This window comes from Salvelinus sp. IW2-2015, linkage group LG27 (genome assembly GCF_002910315.2).
Source record: "Salvelinus sp. IW2-2015 linkage group LG27, ASM291031v2, whole genome shotgun sequence".
NCBI lineage: Eukaryota > Metazoa > Chordata > Actinopteri > Salmoniformes > Salmonidae > Salvelinus > Salvelinus sp. IW2-2015.
Window position 1 is genome coordinate 16,806,321 of NC_036867.1, and position 21,705 is coordinate 16,828,025.

At 41.0% G+C, this 21,705-nt stretch overlaps 2 protein-coding genes across 3 annotated transcripts; both read left to right on the plus strand.

Moving 5' to 3' along the window:
* The first annotated feature begins 300 nt into the window (after positions 1–300).
* On the plus strand, positions 301–10,269 carry zfand1 (zinc finger, AN1-type domain 1). Of its 2 annotated transcripts, none has more exons than XM_023973133.2 (8): positions 301–406; positions 1,079–1,121; positions 1,308–1,347; positions 1,542–1,669; positions 6,001–6,092; positions 6,355–6,476; positions 9,380–9,535; positions 9,997–10,269. In XM_023973133.2, the coding sequence occupies exons 1-8, from the start codon at positions 352–354 to the stop codon at positions 10,171–10,173; spliced, it is 813 nt and encodes a 270-aa protein (XP_023828901.1). In that variant the 5' UTR covers positions 301–351; the 3' UTR covers positions 10,174–10,269. The 2 variants fall into 2 exon arrangements, with proteins under 2 accessions (XP_023828901.1, XP_023828902.1); XM_023973134.2 differs by having other exon boundaries at positions 10,000–10,269.
* A 7,418-nt stretch (positions 10,270–17,687) lies between these two features.
* On the plus strand, positions 17,688–21,660 carry prlh2 (prolactin releasing hormone 2). The gene is made up of 3 exons (XM_070435576.1): positions 17,688–17,836; positions 18,119–18,313; positions 21,230–21,660. The coding sequence occupies exons 1-3, from the start codon at positions 17,773–17,775 to the stop codon at positions 21,436–21,438; spliced, it is 468 nt and encodes a 155-aa protein (XP_070291677.1). The 5' UTR covers positions 17,688–17,772; the 3' UTR covers positions 21,439–21,660.
* Positions 21,661–21,705: the final 45 nt, after the last annotated feature.

Genomic DNA, 21,705 nt, shown 5'->3' on the forward strand with positions numbered 1-21,705 from the left:
GAACGCCTACTCTGTGAAGTGCGCGTGTGCACTAACTCAATTCGCCCTTGCACTCCAAAACAAACAAACAACTTTGACAAAGGGTGAATTCTACAAAACTTTGGCCACTCTGTTCGTAACAGATTTATAGTTTTGAAAACAGAAAACTACATTGAGATCAAATGTTTAATCGATGAGAAAATTAGCAGAATGTCGGCAAAAATCCACCTCGCTCCATCTTCTCCCACTGCCAGCCACCACCGTATTTGGTAGTGAGTGGTATGCTTCACATTTTTACATCCGGTGAAATGTCTGTCTCATTGTTACATCTGTGGTCAAAGTTGAAAAGTTGAGTTTGACGCATGAAGAATCATGGCTGAACTAGACATTGGGAAACATTGTAACATAAAGTTCTGCCATCAGACAGGTTTTCATTAAAAAAACATTTTTACTAGAATTATGTGATCGAAAGAATGAACTATGTTGCTTAACGTTAAATGTTGTGTTTTTGTATTTGTAGCTACCGTTTGTTTTGCCCAACTTGCTAACTGGTTAGCTAGTTACATGGCTATGCTAATCACTGTAAGGCTGGCTAACTTGCAAGCTGTTGACAACATTTAGCTGCTAGCTAGCTAGTTAATAATACTTAGTCAATTTGTAAGTGTAGCCAATTTAATTTAGCTCTTATTTCTCTCTAGAAGTAGCTAGAAAGACAAAAGCTTTGTTAGCCAGTAGTCTCTTTGGAATCCTTAATGAGTCAGCAAGGGCAGCTAAAACTAGCAGTGGCTAGATGGGCAGTTAGCAATAGCTAGCCAGTTAGCAGTGGCTTGCCAATCCTATCACCAGAGAAGGAAGAGATGACATCCCACTCCCTATTTTCTTCTGGTTCTTATAACGTTACAGCGAAATAAGTAGACCAGACATAGTTGCTAATGCATTGGTGCATACTAAAAACATTTTTTTGTATTAAAGTGTCTGGGTGGGACATCTTCAATTATCCACCATCTTTTTTGCAATCACTGCTGCTAGCCTTTGATTTTGGCATTATGTTGAAGTTGTCAATGCGTTTTACTACGGTCTATCCCAATTTCTCCTCCAGATTTTCTGCCATTCATTTGTGATGCCTGCAGAGGTGTTTTCTGGTAAGATCAGATTTTTGTTGTTGTTTAACCTTTTATTTATCCAGGTGATAAATATGATGGCCTGACTTGTGTATATGCGTTTAACTAAATTCAGTCACTATGGCTCTTGGGTTTGAATGTGATATAAAAACTAAAAAAATGTTTTTATGATTGACTACTAGACAAGTCTTTTTACTTTCCTTCCAGCCTTGAACACAGAAGTCGAGATATGCACGCTTGTCCTGTGGTAAGATTTTTTTTGCGTCCCAAATGGCATCCTAATTCCTACTTTTGACCAGAGCCCACTATTTTGACCCAAAAGTAATGCCCTATATAGGGAATAGGGTGTCAAATGGGACGCATATTCAGCGTTGAGATTTAATGGCAAACTAGTTTTCTCATGATTTTGAATTCAGTCATGATTGAAAATGTTTTTCTCAGGTGGACGTTAAAAAAGAAGTCCAGATATCTGGTGGCTGTACAAGATACCCATGCACATTTGAAGACTGCAAAGGGAAAGAACTGTTGCCAGTCATTTGTCCACACTGTCAGAAACATTTCTGTTTGGCGTAAGTGTCATGTTTTTTCTCTTTGTCTGCCCTGGTCTCTCCAACAAGAACAGGGACCATATTTAAAAAGTTTCTCAGAAGGAGTGCTGATCTACGATCAGTTTTGCCTTTTCAAAATGGATGTACAGGGGTGATCCTAAATCAGAACTCCTATTCTGAGACACTTTGTGAATACGGGCCCAGATCTACTGTAACTAGTGTTAGGTGATGTGTTGTTTGAGGAGTAGAGCATGGGTTCTCAAACTTTTTGGGTCCAGGACATCTTTTGTGACATCAAATTTATCAGGGACCACCTCGAATGAGAGTACAACTCTTTGTATGTTATTTCTATGACTTTGCCAGTGCATTGCTGGACAAACCGTGTCTCAGGCCCTGGGAAAGACCATTTTAAAGGCACACCTCTTGGCATTGATTAAATAAAGTTAATTAAATACTGGTTAAATAAAGGTGAAATAAATAAATAAAATTGGAGTGAAAATGTTGCAGTTTCCAAGCAAATTTCCTGCAATTGGTAAAAACCTGAGGGGTGGGCCTGGAGAAATGCAACCACTCTCAAATTCATAGAATGAGCTATAGATACAAGGACTGACCGTCCATGATATCTACATTATAGTTTTAACAATGTTTTGAGGCTATACAGTGTTCTTTTTAAAATATTTAGTGGAACAAGCTTATATTTTGGGTTCTGATGGGGTACAACAGTTGAACTAAGCTCATGACTCATTTATAAGCTATATTCTTTACAAATCAATGGGTATATCCTGATATTCCATACAAAACAATGGATGTAGCTAAACTAAAGGCATCCGCATGCTTCCCATTTATTTCTGTATTATTTTTTTATTTAACCATTATTTAACTAGGCAAGTCAGTTAAGAACAAATTCTTATTTACAATGACGGCCTACCAAAAGGCAAAAGGCCTCCTGTGGGGACTGGGATTATATATTTTTTAAATTATAAATATAGGACAAAACACACATCACGACACTACATAAAGAGAGACCTAAGACAACAACATAGCAAGGCAGCAACACATGACAACACAGCATGGTAGCAACATGACAACAACATGGTAGTAACACATGGTAGCAGCACAAAACATGGTACAAACATTATTGGGCACAGACAACAGCACAAACGGCACGAAGGTAGAGACAGCAATACATCCCATCCAAAACAGTTTGGAACAGTTTGTGCACACACTACATTATCAAAGTATGTGGACACCTGCTCATAGAACATCTCATTCTAAAATCATGCGCATTAATATGGAGTTGGTCCCCCTTTGCTGCTATAACAGCCTCCACTCTTCTGGGATGGCTTTCCACTAGATGTTGGAAATTTGCTGTGGGGACTTGCTTCCATTCAGCAGCAAGAGCATTAGTGAGGTCAGGCACTGATGTTGCAGGCAATCTCAACGCTGTGTGTTACAGGGAAGACATCCTCCTCCCTCATGTGGTACCCTTCCTGCATGCTCATCCTGACATGACCCTCCAGCATGACAATGCCACCAGCCATACTGCTCGTTTTGTGCGTGATTTCCTGCAAGACAGGAATGTCAGTGTTCTGCCATGGCCAGCGAAGAGTCCGGATCTCAATCCCATTGAGCACGTCTGGGACCTGTTGGATCGGAGAGTGAGGGCTAGGGCCATTCTAATTAAATTAAATGTAAAAAACTTTAATTTTAATAATTGTATTCATAGGTTACTATTTCATCCCTCAACAAAAATATAGGTCTTGCCCCGACACATCTATGGTTGCGAGCCAAGCCGGCAGGTTGTTCATTCTAGCGGTTAGGTTGCCAGAGACGCAACCCGGTCATTAAGTATTTTTATTCTATATCTATTTACACTGTTGTTGCTTACCCAGATTCGTCTGTCGGACTGCCAGATGGTGAAGTGTGATTCATTACTCCAGAGAACACGTTTCCACTGCTCCAGAGTCCAATGGTGGCGAACTTTACACCTCCAGCCGACGCTTGGCATTGCGCATGGTGATCTTAGGGTTGTGTGCGGCTGCTCGGCCGATGAAACCCATTTCATGAAACTCCTGACTAACAGTTATTGTGCCGACATTGCTTCCAGAGGCAGTTTGAAACTGTAGTGAGTGTTGCAACCGAGAACAGACATTTTTACGCACTTCAGCACTCGGCTGTCCTGTTCTGTGAGCTTGTGTGGCCTACCACATCGCGGCTGACCCGTTGTTGCTCCTAGACTTTTCCACTTCACAATAACAGTACTTTCAGGTGACCGAGGCAGCTCTAGCAGGGCAGAAATGTGACGAACTGACTTGTTAGAAAGGTGGCATCCTATGATGGTGCCACGTTCAAAGTCACTGAGCTCTTCATTAAGGCCATTCTACTGCCAATGTCTGTCTATAGAGATTGCATGGCTGTGTGCTCGATTTTATACACCTGTCAGCAACAGGTGGGGCTGAAATGGGGGCGGTCTAGTGGTTAGAGCGTTGGGCCAGTAACCAAAAGGTTGCTAGATCGAGCTGACAAGGTAAAAATCTGTCGTACTGCCCCTGAACTAGGCCTTCATTGTAAATAAGAATTTGTTCTTAACTGACTTGCCTAGTTAAATACAGATTAAATTTAAAAAAAAATAGCCAAATCCACTCATTTGATGGGGTGTCCACATACTTTTGTATAAACAGTGTATAGTATGATGATATTTTGTGACCTTCGCCTGTTCATGCGCACAATTTTTTTTATTGAGGCAAGCTGAAGTCTACGTCCCTTTGTAGGTGATTGGTCAACAATAGGGATTCTTCAATGAAGTGTTGTCATTCAACGAGACATGCACATTTTTCACTTGAGAAATACTGCACCAAACATTTTAGGTAGATGTAAAATTACGCGACTAAAATCTCCTTGGCAAAAATGTCTGTTAATGACAGATTTCTTGAGTGATCATACAGTGCATTTAGAAAGTATTTATACCCCTTTACTTATTCCACATTTTATTGTTACAGCCTGAATTCCAAATTGATTAAATAGCTTTTTTTTCACACCCATCTACACACAATACCCCATAATGACAATGTGAAAACATGTTTTTAGATATTTTTGTACATTTATTGAATATAGAAATATCCATATACATAGGTATTCACACCCCTGAGTCAATACATTGAATCCCCTTTCGCAGTGATTACAGCTGATAGTCTTTCTGGTAAGTCTTTAAGAGCTTTACTCACCTGGATTTGACAAAATTGCGCATTATTCTTAAAACAATTCTTCAAGCTCTGTGAAGTTGGTTGTTCATGTCTCGATTGCCATTTTCAAGTCTTACCATAGATTTTCAAGCTGATTTAAGTCAAACCTGTAACTAGGCCAGTCGGGAACATTCAATGTCGTCTTGGTATGTAACTCCATTGTATATTTGGCCTTGTGTTTTAGGTTATTGTCCTGCTGAAAGTTAAATTTGTTCTCCCAATGTCTGTTGGAAAGCAGACTGAACCAGGTTTTCCTCTAGGATTTTGCCTATGCTTAGCTCTATTCAGTTTGTTTTTATCCTTAAAAAACGTCCTAGTCCTTGACGATGACAAGCATACCCATAACATGATGCAGCCACCGCCATGCTTAGAAATATGAAGAGTGGTACACAGTGATGTGTTAGGACATAAAGTTAATTTCTTTGCCACATTTTTTGCAGTTTTACTTTATTGCAAACAGGATGCATGTTTTGGAATATTTGTATTCTGTACAGCTGTCCCTTTTTTCACTGTCATTTAGGTTAGTATTGTGGAGTGAAAACTGAGGATGGATCCACAACCTTGTATTCACCCATCACAGCCATTAAACTCTGTAACTGTTTTAGTCATCATTGGCGTCATGGTTAAAATCCCTGAGCGGTTTCCTTCCTCATTCTATTTTGAGGAAGTGTGTACTGGCTACAGGGTCTCAAGATGGACTTACCCGAACGGAAGCATGCTGACGCACATTTTAAATTACAGTGCATTTATGTATTTGATTTTTTACATTTTCTGGGAATACAAGAAGTATTATAAATTGACAAATGGATAATTGGTGGAGCACTGTGGATACCAATATCCCTGTGAGCCTCCCAGGCCCATGTTTCCCAGGATTAATAACATACATTTTAGATTAATAATATTACATTGTATTTTATTACACCCTCGAAAGTTATTCCATGGATCCCTTGGCCAAAATTAGGTTAATATGTTGTTCGAAATATTCCTTTAAAAAAATGTAATGTAAGAAAATATATTTCTTTGAGATCTAGCTGTGGACCGCCTGCAGTGGAAAGACATGATGGGTGTGTTAAAAGCTCCTCTCATACCCCCATTTTCTTTATTCTCCAGCCACCGTCACCAAGATGACCACAAGTGTGATAAACTGGAAACACCCAAGCCTCGCATGGCTGCCACGCAAGCGCTCGTGCAGAAGATTGTAGGTTAGTCACAGTCACAACTTTTCATCACAAACCCCAAAAATTACTTTCACTGGGTTCATTGGAGTTATATCCCAAATGGTACCCTATTACCTATTTCCACAGGGCTGTGGTCAAAAGTAGTGAACTATATAGGGAATATATAGTGTATGTATGTATGACATTCATGGCCATACAGGATATGCTTATCCCTGCTATTCTTTAGCCTGTCCACATGAGGGCAGTGTTCACCAAAATGTTGGGTTCTACCCTCTTGACTGAACAGAGTCCAAGAAGGCTTTGCCTCCGAGGAAAGGTCGCAAGGGAGTAAAGAATGCTGCAACAGCAGCCAAGGTGGCTTTGATGAAACTAAAGCTTCATGCTGCAGGAGACAAGGGACTGCCACAGGTATTACCAGTCTGGAATTAAGAGCGATGGAGAGCCGGTCAAAAGTTTTAGAACATCTACTCATTCAAGGGTTTTTCTTTATTTTTTACTGTTTTCTACATTGTAGAATAATAGTGAAGACATCAACTATGAAATGACACTTATGGAATCATGTAGTTACCAAAAAAGTGTTAAACAAATCAAAATATATTTTATATTTGAGATTCTTCAAATAGCCACCCTTTGCCTTGATGACAGCTTTGCACACTCTTGACATTCCATCAACCAGCTTCATGAGGTAGTCACCTGGAATGCATTTCAATTAACAGGTGTGCCTTAAGTAAATTTGTGGAATTTCTTTCCTTAATGCGTTTGAGCCAATCAGTTGTGTTGTGACAAGATGAGGGGATATACAGAAGATAGCTCTATTTGGTATAAGACCAAGTCCATATTATGACAAGAACAGCTCATATAAGCAAAGAGAAATGATAGTCCATTACTTTAAGACATTAAGGTCAGTCAATACGGAACATTTCAAGAACCTTACGTTTCTTCAAGTGCAGTCGCAAAAACCATCAAGCGCTATGATGAAACAGGCTCTCATGAGGACCGCCACAGGAATAGCAGACCCAGAGTTACCTCTGCTGCAGAGGATACGTTCATTAGTTACCAGCCTCAGAAAATGCAGTGCAAGTAAATGCTTCAGAGTTCAAGTAACAGACACATCTCATCAACTGTTCAGAGGAGACTGTGTGAATCAGGCCTTCATGGTCGATTGCTGCAAAGAAACCACTACTAAAGGACACCAATAATAAGAAGAGACTTGCTTGGGCCAATAAAAACAAGCAATGGACATTAGACCGGTGGAAATGTGTCCTTTGGTCTGGAGTCCAGATTTGAGATTTTTGGTTCCAACCGCTGTGTCTTTGTGAGATGCGGTGTGGGTGAACGGATGATCTCCGCATGTGTATTTCCCTCCGTAAAGCACGGATGAGGTGTTGGTGTGGGGGTGCTTTGCTGGTGACACTGTCTGTGATTTATTTAGAATTTGAGGCACACTTAACCAGCCTTAACACTTAACCAGCATGGCTACCACAGCATTCTGAAGCGATACGCCACTCCATCTGGTTTGGGCTTAGTGGGACTTTCATTTGTTTTTCAACAGGACAATGACCCAACACACCTCCAAGCTGTGTAAGGGCTATTTTACCAAGAAGGAGAGTGATGGAGTGCTGCATCAGATGACCTGGCCTCCACAATACTCCGACCTCAACCAAATTGTGATGGTTTGGGATGAGTCGGACCACAGAGTGAAGGAAAAGCAGTCAACAAGTGCTCAGCATATGTGGGAATCCTTCAAGATTGTTGGAAAAGCATTCCCGGCGAAGCTGGTTTGGAGAATGCCAAGCTGTCATCAAGGCAGGGTGGCTATTTGAAGAAGGGTGGCTATTTGAAGAATCTCATATAAAACACTTTAGTTACTACATAATTCCATATGTTATTTCATAGTTTTGATGTCTTTACTATTATTCTACAATGTAGAGAATAGTAAAAATAAAGCAAAACCCTTGAATGAGTAGGTGTTCTAGAACTTTTGACCGGTAGTGTATATACTGTATATTTGTTTGCAATTGTTCATACCAATCTAAAACGATGCATAAGTCTCTGCGATGCTTTAGGCTAGAGACAAGCGGTAGAATGCCAGAGGATCGGCTATGAAAAGCCAACTGACATTTAGTACTGAGGTGCTGACCTGTTCCACCCCCGACAACTACTGTGATTATTATTATTATTTGACCATGCTGGTCATTTATGAACATTTGAACATCTTGGCCATGTTCTGTTATTATCTCCACCTGGCACAGCCAGAAGAAGACTGGCCACCCCTCATAGCCTGGTTCCTCTCTAGGTTTCTTCCTAGGTTTCGGCCTTTCTAGGGAGTTTTTCCTAGCCACCGTGCTTCTACACCTGCATTGCTTGCTGTTTGTGGTTTTAGGCTGGGTTTCTGTACAGCACTTTGAGATATCAGCTGATGGGCTATATAAATACATTTGATTTGATTTGAGGAAGAGTTATCTCTGATGGGAATATCTTTGGTTTGTCTCTATGATATTCAGAAGCTGAGTTAAGGCCTTCTAAAATTGAGGAGTCAAATAAATTACACCCTCTAAATTACACCCTCTAATTTCTTTGACTCCTCAACTTTCGAAGGTCTTACCTCTGCTGAATATCATAGAGACAAACCAAAGATATTCCCAGCAGTCGACTCTTCCGCTGGCATTTTACCGCTTGTATCTAGCCTAAAGCGTTGCAGATTTATGCATTGTTTTTAAACAATCGCATATAATAAACAAATATTCCCCCCTCAAGTCAAGGAAGGTTTACACCCGAGGAAGAGTCACCTCTGATGGGAATATCTTTGGTTTGTCTCTGATATTCAGAAGCTGAGCTATGACCTTTTTAAAGTTGAGGAGTCAAAGAAACTTGCTTGGAAGTCATCTTATACAATGTGACTCTGTCGCTATCAATTGATCTATTCACTTTCTGTAAAAGAGAAATATGTGTATAATTAAATTGAAAACATTGGCCTATTAAACATATTTAGTAGCGGGGAAATCGGGTTTAGAATGCATTTTCCTTATCTATTATTATTATTTTTATTAAATAGCCTATCCAAAAGATGCCATGAGTCTTGTTAAACTATACTAACTCATTAAACATTCAAGCTGGTTTAATATAGGCTATGTCAATAAACAATACAAAACAATAATAAGGGAGTGATACTAAACATGGGGTGCACGGTGAAAAGGTTGGGAACCCTGCTGTAAACAGCATCTACTTGTCATCATTCTATAAAGAATCAGTGTCTTATGTGCTTTTGCATTTTATTTGATGTACAAGTCCACATCTCTTTTGCTTTCCAGACAGAGAGGACCTATTTCAATGTCTTCCTTCCCAAAGAGGGAAAAGCCTCCAGCCTGCCTATGTTTTTCTGTTCCAAGTGGAGTGTGGGGAAAGTAGTGGACTACGCCGCCTCACTGGCCAGCCTCAAGAACAGCAACAACGTACTAACGGCTAAGGTAACAGAAAACAGCCTCGAGCAGCAGGTTCCAATCAACCTATTGTACCGCTGTCATCGAACACATTTTAGAAACCTCTCTTTTTGAAACATCTTAGAACAATGTATTAACAGAAAGGTAACCGAAAACTATCACGAGCTGTCTCCAAGCAGAAAAACCTATTCTACATTGTCATTATGCAAATATTAGAGACGAAACATACCAACACGAACATTGGTTATCCAATGATAGGATGGATAGCAATGGCTATCCATCCTATCGCCACTGACCACAGAACATCGGCCACCATTTTCTGTTTGTTTCCATTCCATTCTTAATGTTGAATCGCCACCATTTGTCGACACCCAGCAGGTGATCTACTGCGCATGGCAAACTTTCCTGTTGGTCTGTCTTGTCTCTAAGATACCTCTTACTAAAAACCTACTTTGTCCTCCCCCTGTGGCGTTGTTGTTGGCGCGTAGAAGCTGCGGCTGTGCCACCCCCAGACGGGCGAAGCTCTCAAGATGGACGACACCCTTCTCTCCATGCTGGCTCACCCAGACTCGCCCCTCTACAACGGGGGAAACGTGATCCTTGAGTACCTGGAGAACGACTGCTCAGGCCTGGAGGACACCTCTGCCTACATCCCACAGTCCTGACTCGCACACGACACTGATGGTCTAAATCATTTTGAGTCGTTGGAATACTATGAACGTGTTTTCTTATTTAGGGTAGTAAAGTTTTGATTTACAGCAGTTTGACGTGTGCTTCATTTGCTTAGAAAAGACAATGTACGAATGTGTATTTTGTGAAGTACAGGGGTGGTGGTGTAGTCATGATCTGGAAAAGGGCTTCCAATGTCAGTTCTCTAGTACCTATGTGATAGTAAAACATTTCCCTTATTATTGTGATCCTCTGGGCCACTTAGGCAATTTGGAATTCACTATTGACAGTAATGAACGCTAGCCACATGCATTTAAATTTGGTGTGAGCAAGCCATGTTACGGCGAGGATGGGGATAGTGATCTGTGCAATTATAAATTGGGAGTTGGAACCAAAGTACTCGACAGTAATTTGCCATTGATTAATGGTATACTCATTGAAAAACAAGCCGATTCTAATCAACCCAGGTGGGATTTGAACCCACAATCGACAGGCTGATTGATGCCTTTTCCACTGGGCCACTGATGTAAAGGTGAGAAAAATTGATTTGGTCAGATCGTGTTGTTTTTACAGGCGAGATAAACTCCCCGCTACTCTGTTCTCTGCCTCAGCCAAGTGGAACACCGGTGCATAATCGTTGTTAAACACAGGAACCTTCCTCTGTACCTGTTCAAACTGATGTCATTTCCAACATTATTCTCATCATTCAAATAAGAAAATTACACTACCCAAGGTTATTCATGGTAAACGCTGCAAATATTGTCTCAATCGGAAATGACCTTTAAATGTCCACTGCTCTTTTAAGCGGATCTACCGCTGATCGGATTGAATCCCGGCCTTAGCAGCATGACTTTCAAGCAAGTAGCAGTTTCTTATGCTGTCGATCCCATCAGATCATATACTGATAGTGTTTCCATACCTTTTAATATCCTGTTGAATCCGATCCACCAGCACCCCCACGGAACAAACACCATTCAGTTAGCAGCAAATAATTGGTCATTGGAACTAGCTGTAGGAAAGCTGCCATTCTAGACTGGGGAAACCAGAGAAGATCAATGGTGGACCTCTGCCCACTCTTTGTGTAGGCCACGATTTACGGTCAGTGTCAATAACAAAAACACCATGGCATAAACGGAAATGATTTAGACCTTGAGTCTTAGTCCATTCAACACTTAATCATCCTGCAAGCAAGGTTTCCTCAGTCAACTAAGAAATTCCTATAGTGAAGGGTGTCCATATTAAGATAGCCTGCCTAACACCGTAATAGTGAAATTCAACAACAGTAGAAAGCAGATTTATCTGTATGTGAGCATATACTCAATGTATGATCTATCATGAAATAATTATAAATGCTGTAATTACAAAAAACGATGCCATTTTAGCTGTTTCTTTTAATCACATTCCTGAAATGCAGTACTGTGGATATGTGAGGATTTGTCCTAGTCCAAAGATCAATACAGTCAATTCCTTAGATGATTTCTTGGAGTGGACGTTCTGATCAGGGATCTCGAAAATGACAATCTGAGTGTTATCCTGGATTTGTATCTCTCCTCTTTCTCACCACACATACAGAAATGTAGATTGAGGGAGCCAATAGTATGTTCATGGTCATTTCAGTTGAGATGACACTGCTGGTCAAAGAGTCTCAGAATGTGTCCCAAATGGCACCCTATTCCCTATAAAGTGCACTACTTTTGACCAGAGCCCTATAAAGGGAATAGGGTGCCATTTGGAACGTAGCCTCGGATTTTACACGGTGCGTTTTCGCTATCCTTCCATAGCTGTAGCCTCTCCTATAGTGTTGTCAGACACACAGCATGGGTTAATGAGACTGCTATGTAACATTCTGACTTAATTAATATGCAATGAGTGTGTGGTAAAACTCGTTGAGGCTGGATTTGGAGGATTTCACCAAACGTTGAGAGAGGCCTATGACATCTTTAGCCCGGAGTGGGAGAGAAAGGCAGTAGTGTTAGATTATCAGGGATCAACCTGAAGATGCATCTAAGCTCATGTTTCTCATGCTAAGCACACACATTTTAAGGGGCACAACATACTGTATATTCTCCATACTCAACTGGCGGACCGCGGACCGGATCCGGACCCAGAACGGGGTCAATACGGAACGCAGGTCCCCCCCCAAAAAAACGTTTACTCGGTCGGGTTTCGACCCCTGGTATCATATAAACAAACATAAGACATGGAAGAATGCATAGAATTGAAGGGAATTAGCTTTAAAAAAATGTTTTAAAAATCTCTGTCCGATGCAAAATATGTAGATTTGCTGCAACATTGTCTCTCCGCCAGCAAGTGGGGTGTGAACAGTTTGGGGTCTCATGGGTTGCGAGGTGGGGGTTTGTTACTACGCCGATAAATTACATTATCCACCCGGAAAATTTGTGTGACCTGACATCTCAAATAGTACTTGAGTACCCCTGCTGTATATTTATGGGGCGCAACATGTGTTATCATAGTATGTGCATATGTTCTTTGAGCTATTTGTGTGCTTGATATTTGTGGATGTAAAGCGGTATTCTGCTGTTCCTTGGTTCTGACATAATATATAAGTCCTATTTTATTAGTAAAATGATGGCCTCATATTTTGGGAGCAAAGAAATATGAATAATTTACAGCAGTTCAGTACAGTTTAAAATGGTATGGTGAGAATGTACTGGACACACCTCAAATACATTTTGCCCAGAAGCTTGAACATTGGGAAAAATCTGATAGGGGTTGAGCATCTGGTGGAAGCGTCTCATATTTGTTCTGTTGAAAATGAGAGCTCCTCGCCATAAATCAATAATATGCAATATGCATCTTCAAGCATTAAGCCTCAATTTGGTCTCCGGCGGCAAATCCGAGTCATGATTATACATCCTCGGGCAGTAATTTAGTCATTAGCACAGCCATCCTCTCTTGTTGGGTGAACTCTTACTTACATCATGGCATCGGATCCTCTTCAACAGGGCAATAATGGCTCTCCTAATCTATGGAGGAGAACCAAACTGCTTCCCCCAAGTGAACCGTGCCTCACCCATACTAAACAGGCCAATGACGTACTACAATATCCACCAAGAGTTTTGAATTAAGAGGTTGGAATTATGATTAATGCCACTCTCTCAATTGTGTGCTATTGAATTGTGACAGTTGTCTTGTCCGTTTTTCGTTTACAGATTTGTTTCTTACAAACTGCACCAATAATATTTGATTGAGGGGTGCCAGGAGTGTCTTTTTTTACACTGAACAAAAATATAAACGCAACATGCAACAATTTCAAAGATTTTACTGAGTTACAGTTCCTATAAGGAAAATCCGTCAATTTAAATAAATTCATTAGGCCATAATCTATGGATTTCACATGACTGGGAATACAGATATGCATCTGTTGATCACAGACACCTTAAAAAAAGGTAGAGGCGTGGATCAGAAAACCAGTCAGTATCTGGTGTGACCACCGTTTGCCTCATGCAGCGTGACACAACTCCTTCGCATAAATAGACCACATCTCCTTTAGCCCCCGAGTGGCACAGTAGTAGCACAGCGCTCTAAGGCACTGCATCTCAGTGCTAGAGGCGTCACTACAGACCCTGGTTCGGTCCCGGGCTGTATCACAACTGGCCGTGATCGGGAGTCCCATAGGGCGGCGCACAATTGGCCCAGCGTTTTCCGGTCTAGAGGAGGGTTTGGCCGGGGTAGGCCGTCATTGTAAATAAGAATTGTTCATAACTGACTTGCCTAGTTAAATAAAGGTTAAATAATATTTTTTTTTTTTATAAAGTTGATCAGGCTGTTTATTGTAGCCTGTGGAATATTGTCCCACTCATCTTCAAAGGCTGTGTGAAGTTGCTGGATATTGTCAGGAACTGGAACCTGCTGTTGTACACATCGATCCAGAGCATCCTAAACTTGCTCAATGGGTGACAAGTCTGGTGAGCATGCAGGCCATGGTAGAATTGGGACATTTTCAGCTTCCAGGAATTGTGTACAGATCCTTGTGACATGGGGCCGTGCATTATCATGCTGAAACATGAGGTGGGGACGGCGGATGAATGTCAAAACAATGGGCCTCAGGATCTCATCACGGTATCACCGTGCATTCAAATTGCCATCGATAAAATGCAATTGTGTTCATTGTCCTTAGCTTATGGCTGCCCGTAACATAACCCCACCGCCACCATGGGGCTCTCTGTTCACAATGTTGACATCAGCAAACCGTTCACCCACACAACGCCATACACGACATCTGCCATCCACCCGGTACTGTTGAAACCGGGATTCATCCATGAAGAGCACACTTCTCCAGCGTGCCAGTGGCCATCGAAGGTGAGCATTTGCCCACTGAATTCGGATACGACACTGAATTGCAGTCAGGTCAAGACCCTGGTGAGGACGACGAGCACTCTGATGAGCTTCCCTGAGACGGTTTCTGACAGTTTGTGCAGAAATTCTTTGGTTGTGCAAACCCACAGTTTCTTCAGGGTGTCTGGTCTCAGACGATCCCGCAGGTGAAGAAGCCGGATGTGGAGGTCCTGGGCTATCGTGGTTCCACGTGGTCTGTGGTTGTGAGGCCGGTTGAACGTATTGCAAAATTCTCAAAAACGAGGTTGGAGGCGGTTAATGGTGAACAAATGAACATTAAATTCTATGGCAACAGCTCTGGTGGATATTCCTGCAGTCAGCATGCCAATTGCACCCCCCTCCCCCAAACTTGAGAGATCCGTGACATTGTGTTGTGTGACAAAACTGCACATTTTAGAGTGGCCTTTTATTGTCCTAAGCACAAGATGCACCTGTATAATGATCATGCTGTTTAATCAGCTTCTTGATATGCCACACCTGTCAGATGAATGGATTATCTTGACATAGGAGAAATGCTAACTAATAGGGATATAAACAAATTTGTGCACATTTGAGAGAAATACGCTTTTTTTGTAAACATGGGACCAACACTTTACATGTTGCGTTTATATATTTATTTTATGTAGATACAGTACCAGTCAAACGTTTGGACACACTTACTAATTCCAGGGTTTTTCTTTATTTTTACTATTTTCTACATTGTAGAATAGTAGTGAAGACATCAAAACTATGAAATAACACATATGGAATCATGTAGTAACCAAAAATGTGTTAAACAAATCAAAATATATTTTATATTTGAGATTCTTCAAAGTAGCCACCCTTTGCCTTGATGACAGCTTTGCACACTCTTGACATTCCATCAACCAGCTTCATGAGGTAGTCACCTGGAATGCATTTTAATTAACAGGTGTGCCTTGTTAGAAGTCAGTTTGTGGAATTTCTTTCCTTCTTAATGTGTTTGAGACAATTAGTTGTGTTGTGACAAGGTGGGGGTGGTATACAGAAGATAGCCCTATTTGGTAAAAGACCAAGTCCATATTATGGCAAGAACGACTCAAATAAGCAAAGAGAAACGACCGTCCATCATTACTTTAAGACATGAATGTCAGTCAAAATGGAAAATTTCAAGAACTTTGAACGTTTCTTCAAGTGTAGTCACAAAAACCATCAACAACGATGAAACTAGCTCTCATGAGGACCCCCACAGGAAAGGAAGACCCCGAGGTACGTCTGCTGCAGAGGATAAGTTCATTATAGTTACTAGCCTCAGAAATCGGCAATTAACTGCACCTCAGATTGCACCTCACAGAGTTCAAGTAACAAACACATCTCAACATCAACTGTTCAGAGGAGACTGCGTGAATCAGGCCTTCATGGTCGAATTGCTGCAAAGAAACCACTACTAAAGGACACCAATAAGAAGAATAGACTTGCTTGGGCCAAGAAACACGAGCAAAGAACATTAGACATCTGTCCTTTGGTCTGATGAGTCCAAATTTGAGTTTTTTGGTTCCAACCGCCTGTCTTTGTGAGACCCAGAGTAGAACGGAGGATCTCCGCGTGTGGTTCCCACCGTGAACCATGGAGGAGGAGGTGTAATGGTGTGGGGGTGCTTTGCTGGTGACACTCTCTGTGATTTATTTAAAGGCACACTTAACCAGCATGGCTACCACAACATTCAGCAGCAATACGCCATCCCATCTGGTTGCGCTTAGTGGGACTATCATTTGTTTTTCAACAGGACAATGACCCAAAACACACCTCCAGACTGTGTAAGGGCTATTTGACCAAGAAGGAGAGTGATGGAGTGCTGGCCTCCTCAATCACCCGACCTCAACCCAATTGAGATGGTTTGGGATGAGTTGGACTGCAGAATGAAGGAAAAGCAGCCAACAAATTCTCAGCATATGTGGGAACTTCTTCAAGACTGTTGAAAAAGCATTCCTCATGAAGCTGGTTGAGAGAATGCCAAGAGTGTGCAAAGCTGTCATCAAGGCAAAGGGTGACTACTTTGAAGAATCTAAAATCTATTTTGATGTGTTTAACTCTTGTTTGGTAACTACATGATTCCATATGTGTTATTTCATAGTTTTGATGTCTTCACTATTATTCTACAATGTAGAAAATAGTAAAAATAAAGAAAAACCCTTGAATGAATAGGTGTGTCCAAACTTTTGACTGGTATTGTATACTGTATATATCATCTTTATTTAGATATCCTCTCACTGGACCTAAACTCTTAGAAAAAAGGTTTCCAAAATGGTTACTTGGCTGTACCCATAGGAGAACCCTTTTTGGTTCCAGGTAGAACCCTTTTTTGTTCCAGATAGAACCCTTTTGGGTTCTATGGAAAGGGTTCTATGTAACTAAAAAGGGAATTTCAAAGGGTTTTCCTATTGGGACAGCCAAAGAACAGTTTAAGTTTTTAGATAGCACTATTTTTAGAAGAGTGTAGTCATGGGCCTCAGGCCAAAGCTGCTATCACCTTTTTGACATTTCAGTTTTACTCTGAATTTCTCCTCAGCCGGACTGTCACCCGTGACTCATCTCTCTGACCTAGCTGTGTCAGGGATGTTTGGACATGAACTGTGCAAACTCATTGACACCACATGCAAAAGAATATCCCTCTATTGATCACTCAACTTTTGTACTTGAGCTTTCATCAATTTGTTAATGTATGTGAATATTGCACATCACTAAAGAATGTAGGCCTATGACATACACATTTACCATGTTGCATTGAAGTAACTGTCCAATGTTCTAGATTTCAATAACCTATAATTAATTACAAAGTTCATTCATTGAAAATGATACTCAGTGATCTGTTTTCCACTATCTGGTTGGTGCTATGACAACAGTAGGACTTGTCGATACTAATCAAGATGATTGACGCATACCCGCCTCCACAGCTCTGGTTCACTGTCTTGTACCCGAAGTAAAGGTCCCCAAAGCAGGAGTCGACTAACTAAGTTAATGTTGTCCACATGTCATTGACTCCTTGATGGAGTGCACCGCGGCGTGCCATGGACCAGGAAAAATGCAACCCAAAAGCCCCATGACATTACTTTTTCATTCTTAAAAGGATAAGGAGATTTGCAAGAAGGAGGGGATGGGGAGGAACTGGTGGTGCTGACGATATCAACCGGAGTATCCTATCTGACAGACGTTCTTGAGTCATCATTTAACATGGGCAGTCCGGAATATATAAATTCGCGCTCACACCATTTCCGCTAATGAATAACCTGGCACGAGGAAAACTCTCCACCGACCCACCTCAGCAAGCTACCAACGTTTACGGTAAGTTGAAACTGGTTGTGTGCTCTCCACTTTTATGTATAAAAAGGGAACATATATTTAGGATTATAACGTATTTATTCAGTTATTAGTTAGCCTTGTGTCAGAGTAGATAATTCGTTGGTATATGTATGTTCTAAAATTACACATTGGTGCGCAATTACGCAAGAATTAGGCTAATTCAAAGTATATGGCAAGATTACATTGACACAAGTCTAAAGTCGGGTTTAAATATTTATCTTTACCTTTATGTCATTTAAAAAAAACACAACGGACCATGTTCAGTGCCTTGCCGTCCATCCACAATGACACCTGAGACTACAGCCGCGTGCCCAGTGATGGTGAGAGAGTGCGTCCTGGGGTCCCGCTGGCTGATGGCTGCGCTCACGATTCTGTTGCTGCTCTCTACGACGGTCACCTGCGTTCACAGTACCACGGTGGAGCACGACTTTCACATCGTCCACAATGTCGACAACAGAAGTAAGTTGAAACACGTTTTATTATCGAATAAGTGAATGATTTGTCTTCATAAGAATTGGATTTCATCTTGAAAGGTGACATTGATGACACATTGGATATTACACATAGGATTTCACACATTATTTTGTATAATTTTTTTTGTGTTATAATTAAAAGGAAAAAAATGTCAATTTCAAACCTATTACAAATGGATAATAAAAGGGTTGTACAATTTGTTCATCAAAAAATGTAATCATAATAAACAAATGTAATACATTTGAATGTAACACACCACTGTTAATGTGATATAATTTATAATTATTAAAAAAAAAACATTTTGTTCATTTGTAATATTATCTAGATTTTCAACATCTTAATTATGGATTTGAACATGTTTTTTAATGATTGATATGGTATTCATAAATTAAACATTCACAGTTTACTTGACTTATAAATCCTAAAATCTTCATAGAAGACTAAAGTGTTGCCTAAAAATGATCATCCTAACCCAGTAATGGACCTCCACTGCCTGATGAAAAGGTGACATCCACTTTCAGGTTACTGTTCATACCAATAGCCTAAAATGGTATTGTTCATACCAATAGCCTAAAATGGTATTGTTCATACCAATAGCCTAAAATGGTATTGTTCATACCATTAGCCTTAAAATGGATATTTCATACCAATAGCCTAAAATGGTATTGTTCATACCAATAGCCTAAAATGGTATTGTTCATACCAATAGCCTAAAATGGTATTGTTCATACCATACCAATTGAAGGTGTCTGCAGTATAAAAATCACGTATTCAACCAGTTTGAATTTAAAAAAGGACTCATTCTCCTGTTTTGTGTCACTGTGTGTACCGCAATGAGCATGGACAAAATAAAGAAAACCAGAGAATTATCTGAGGAGGTCAGACACAAGATTGTAGCCAAGAGTTGACAATCTCAAGAATACAAGTTCATCTCCAGAGACCATGATGTTCCTGTTTACACCATTCGTAATGTTATCAGGAAGTTTAAGGCCCAGGCCACTGTAGCCAATCTCACTTGACATGGCCACAAGAGAAAACCTGAAGGAAGATTGCAGCGAAGGATTGTTCGAATGGTGGAGAAAGGACCTCGGTCAACAGCCACACAGATTCAAGCTGCCCTTCAGACACAAGGTACAACAGTTTCAACTCGCACCATCCGTCACCACCTCAATGAAAGAGGGTTATATGGTAGGAGACCCAGGAGGACCCCACTGTTGAGAGAAAGACATAAGAAAGCCTGACTGCAATTTGCCAAAACACACTTGAACATGCCAAAATCCTTCTGGGAGAATGTCCTGTGGACAGATGAGACCAAAATTGAGCTTTTTGGTAAAGCATCTCTATGTTAACAGAAAACAAAATGAAGCTTTCAAAGAAAATAACACCTTCCCTACAGTCAAACATGGAAGAGGTTCAGTGATGTTTTGGGGTTGCGTTGCTGCCTCTGGCACTGGGTGTCTTGAACCTGTGCATGGCATCATGAAATCAGGTGAATACCAAGGTATTTTGTAGCGCAATGTCGGACCCAGTGTCAGAAAGCTGGGTCTTCCAGCAGGACATTGACCCCAAACACACTTCAAAAAGAACACAGGAATGGTTCAAGACAAAACACTGGACTGTTCTGAAGTGGCCAGCAATGAGTCCAGATCTAAATCCCATTGAAAACGTGTGGAAAGATCTGAAAACAGCCGTTAGGAGAAGGCACCCTTCAAATCTGAGAGAACTGGAGCAGTTTTCACAAGAGTGGGCCAAACTGCCAGTAGAGGTGTTCAGGAAGCTCATCAACGACTATAGGAAGCGCTTGATTGCAGTTATTTTTACCAAAGGCTGTGCTACCAAATATTAAGTCTAGGGAGTCAATCATTTTGTCAATGCCATTTCTGTTTATTTTCTGATTTAAATGGATATATTAAGTTCAGAATAAAAAACTAAGGTTCTGTAATATTAACAGTGAAATAAAGAATTGTGGAGACCAAATACTTTGTTCAATTTCAACTTATTTTTTGGGAAAATTGTGAGATACTTGAATAATGTGTAAGGGTGCCAATATTTTTGGCCACAACTGTATATATACTGAACAAAAATATAAACACAACATGCAACAATTTCAAAGATTTTACTGAGTTACAGTTCATAGAAGGAAATCAGTCCATTGAAATAAATTCATTCGGCCCTAATCTATGGATTTCAAATGACTGGGCAGGGGTGCACACACGGGTGGGCCTGGGAGGTTCATAGGGGCACCCACTTGGGAGCCAGGTCCACCCACTGGGGAGCCAGGCCCAGCCAATCAGAATGACTTTTTTTCCCCACAAAAGGGCTTTATTACCGACAGAAATACTCAGATGTGTAGGCCCTGGGCTGGCGTGGTTAAACTTGGTATGCGGTTATGAGACCGGTTGGATGTACTGCCAAATTTTCTAAAATGACGTTGGAGGCGGCTTATGGTAGAGAAATTAACATTCAATTCTCTAGCAACAGCTCTGTTGTACATTCCTGCAGTCAGCATGCCAATTGCACACTCCCTCAAAACTTGAGACATCTGTGGCATTGTGTTGTGTGACAAAACTTAACATTTTAGAGTGGCCTTTTATTGTCCCCAGCACAAGCTGCACCTGTGTAATGACCATGCTGTTTAATCAGCTTCTTGATATGCCACACCTGTACGGTGGATGGATTATCTTGGAAAAGGAGAAATGCTCACTAACAGGGATGTAAACAAATTAGTGAAAAACATTTGAGAGAAATACGCTTTTTTTGTGGTATGGAAAATATCTGGGATCTTTTATTTCAGCTCATGAAACATGGGACCAACACTTTACATGTTGCATTCATATTTTTGTTCAGTGTATACTCAAACCTTAACTTGACGCTTCCACTCCCCCCTTGTGTCTTTGTCAGGTCCAGAAATAGATCCATTCTGGTACGTGGGGCGTGGGGTACGGCCCATCGGGCGTTTTGGGAAGAGGCAGAGCGGAGGAGGGGGCAGCGGAGGGCTCAGACACCCTGGGGCCGTGGTCAGCACACTGGAGATTCTCCTCGACATCATCAGGAACCAGGAGAACATCGGGAAGACACTTAGCGGAGAGGACGCCGACTGGCTACCATGACAACATGCTTGGCCGCTCCCCCCCCCCACCATCTGTCTGTGAACGTGTCTTTATTTAATCAAGGATAGTCTTTCTTTGTCTTTATCTCCTTTTTCTTTCTTTCTTTTCAAGGTTTGCTCTCAAGCCTACAGTATGTCTTAGTCTAGGGACCTCTAAACTGGTTGACCAGTTGTCGTCTGTATGGTACATACTGAGAAATGCAATCTATATTGATTAATAAATGAAGATAGTCTGTAACTATGGTTTTGGTACATTGGTGCTGTGACC

Excerpts from the sequence above, each read along its gene's own strand:
- zfand1 (XM_023973133.2), top strand. The coding sequence starts at position 352 with ATGGCTGAACTAGACATTGGGAAACATTGTAACATAAAGTTCTGCCAT. Across the intron at positions 1,348-1,541 it reads ATATGCACGCTTGTCCTGTG|GTGGACGTTAAAAAAGAAGT; the intron begins GTAAGATTTTTT and ends TGTTTTTCTCAG. Across the intron at positions 9,536-9,996 it reads ACAACGTACTAACGGCTAAG|AAGCTGCGGCTGTGCCACCC; the intron begins GTAACAGAAAAC and ends GTTGGCGCGTAG.
- prlh2 (XM_070435576.1), top strand. The coding sequence starts at position 17,773 with ATGAATAACCTGGCACGAGGAAAACTCTCCACCGACCCACCTCAGCAA. Across the intron at positions 17,837-18,118 it reads GCAAGCTACCAACGTTTACG|TGCCTTGCCGTCCATCCACA; the intron begins GTAAGTTGAAAC and ends GACCATGTTCAG. Across the intron at positions 18,314-21,229 it reads CCACAATGTCGACAACAGAA|GTCCAGAAATAGATCCATTC; the intron begins GTAAGTTGAAAC and ends TGTCTTTGTCAG.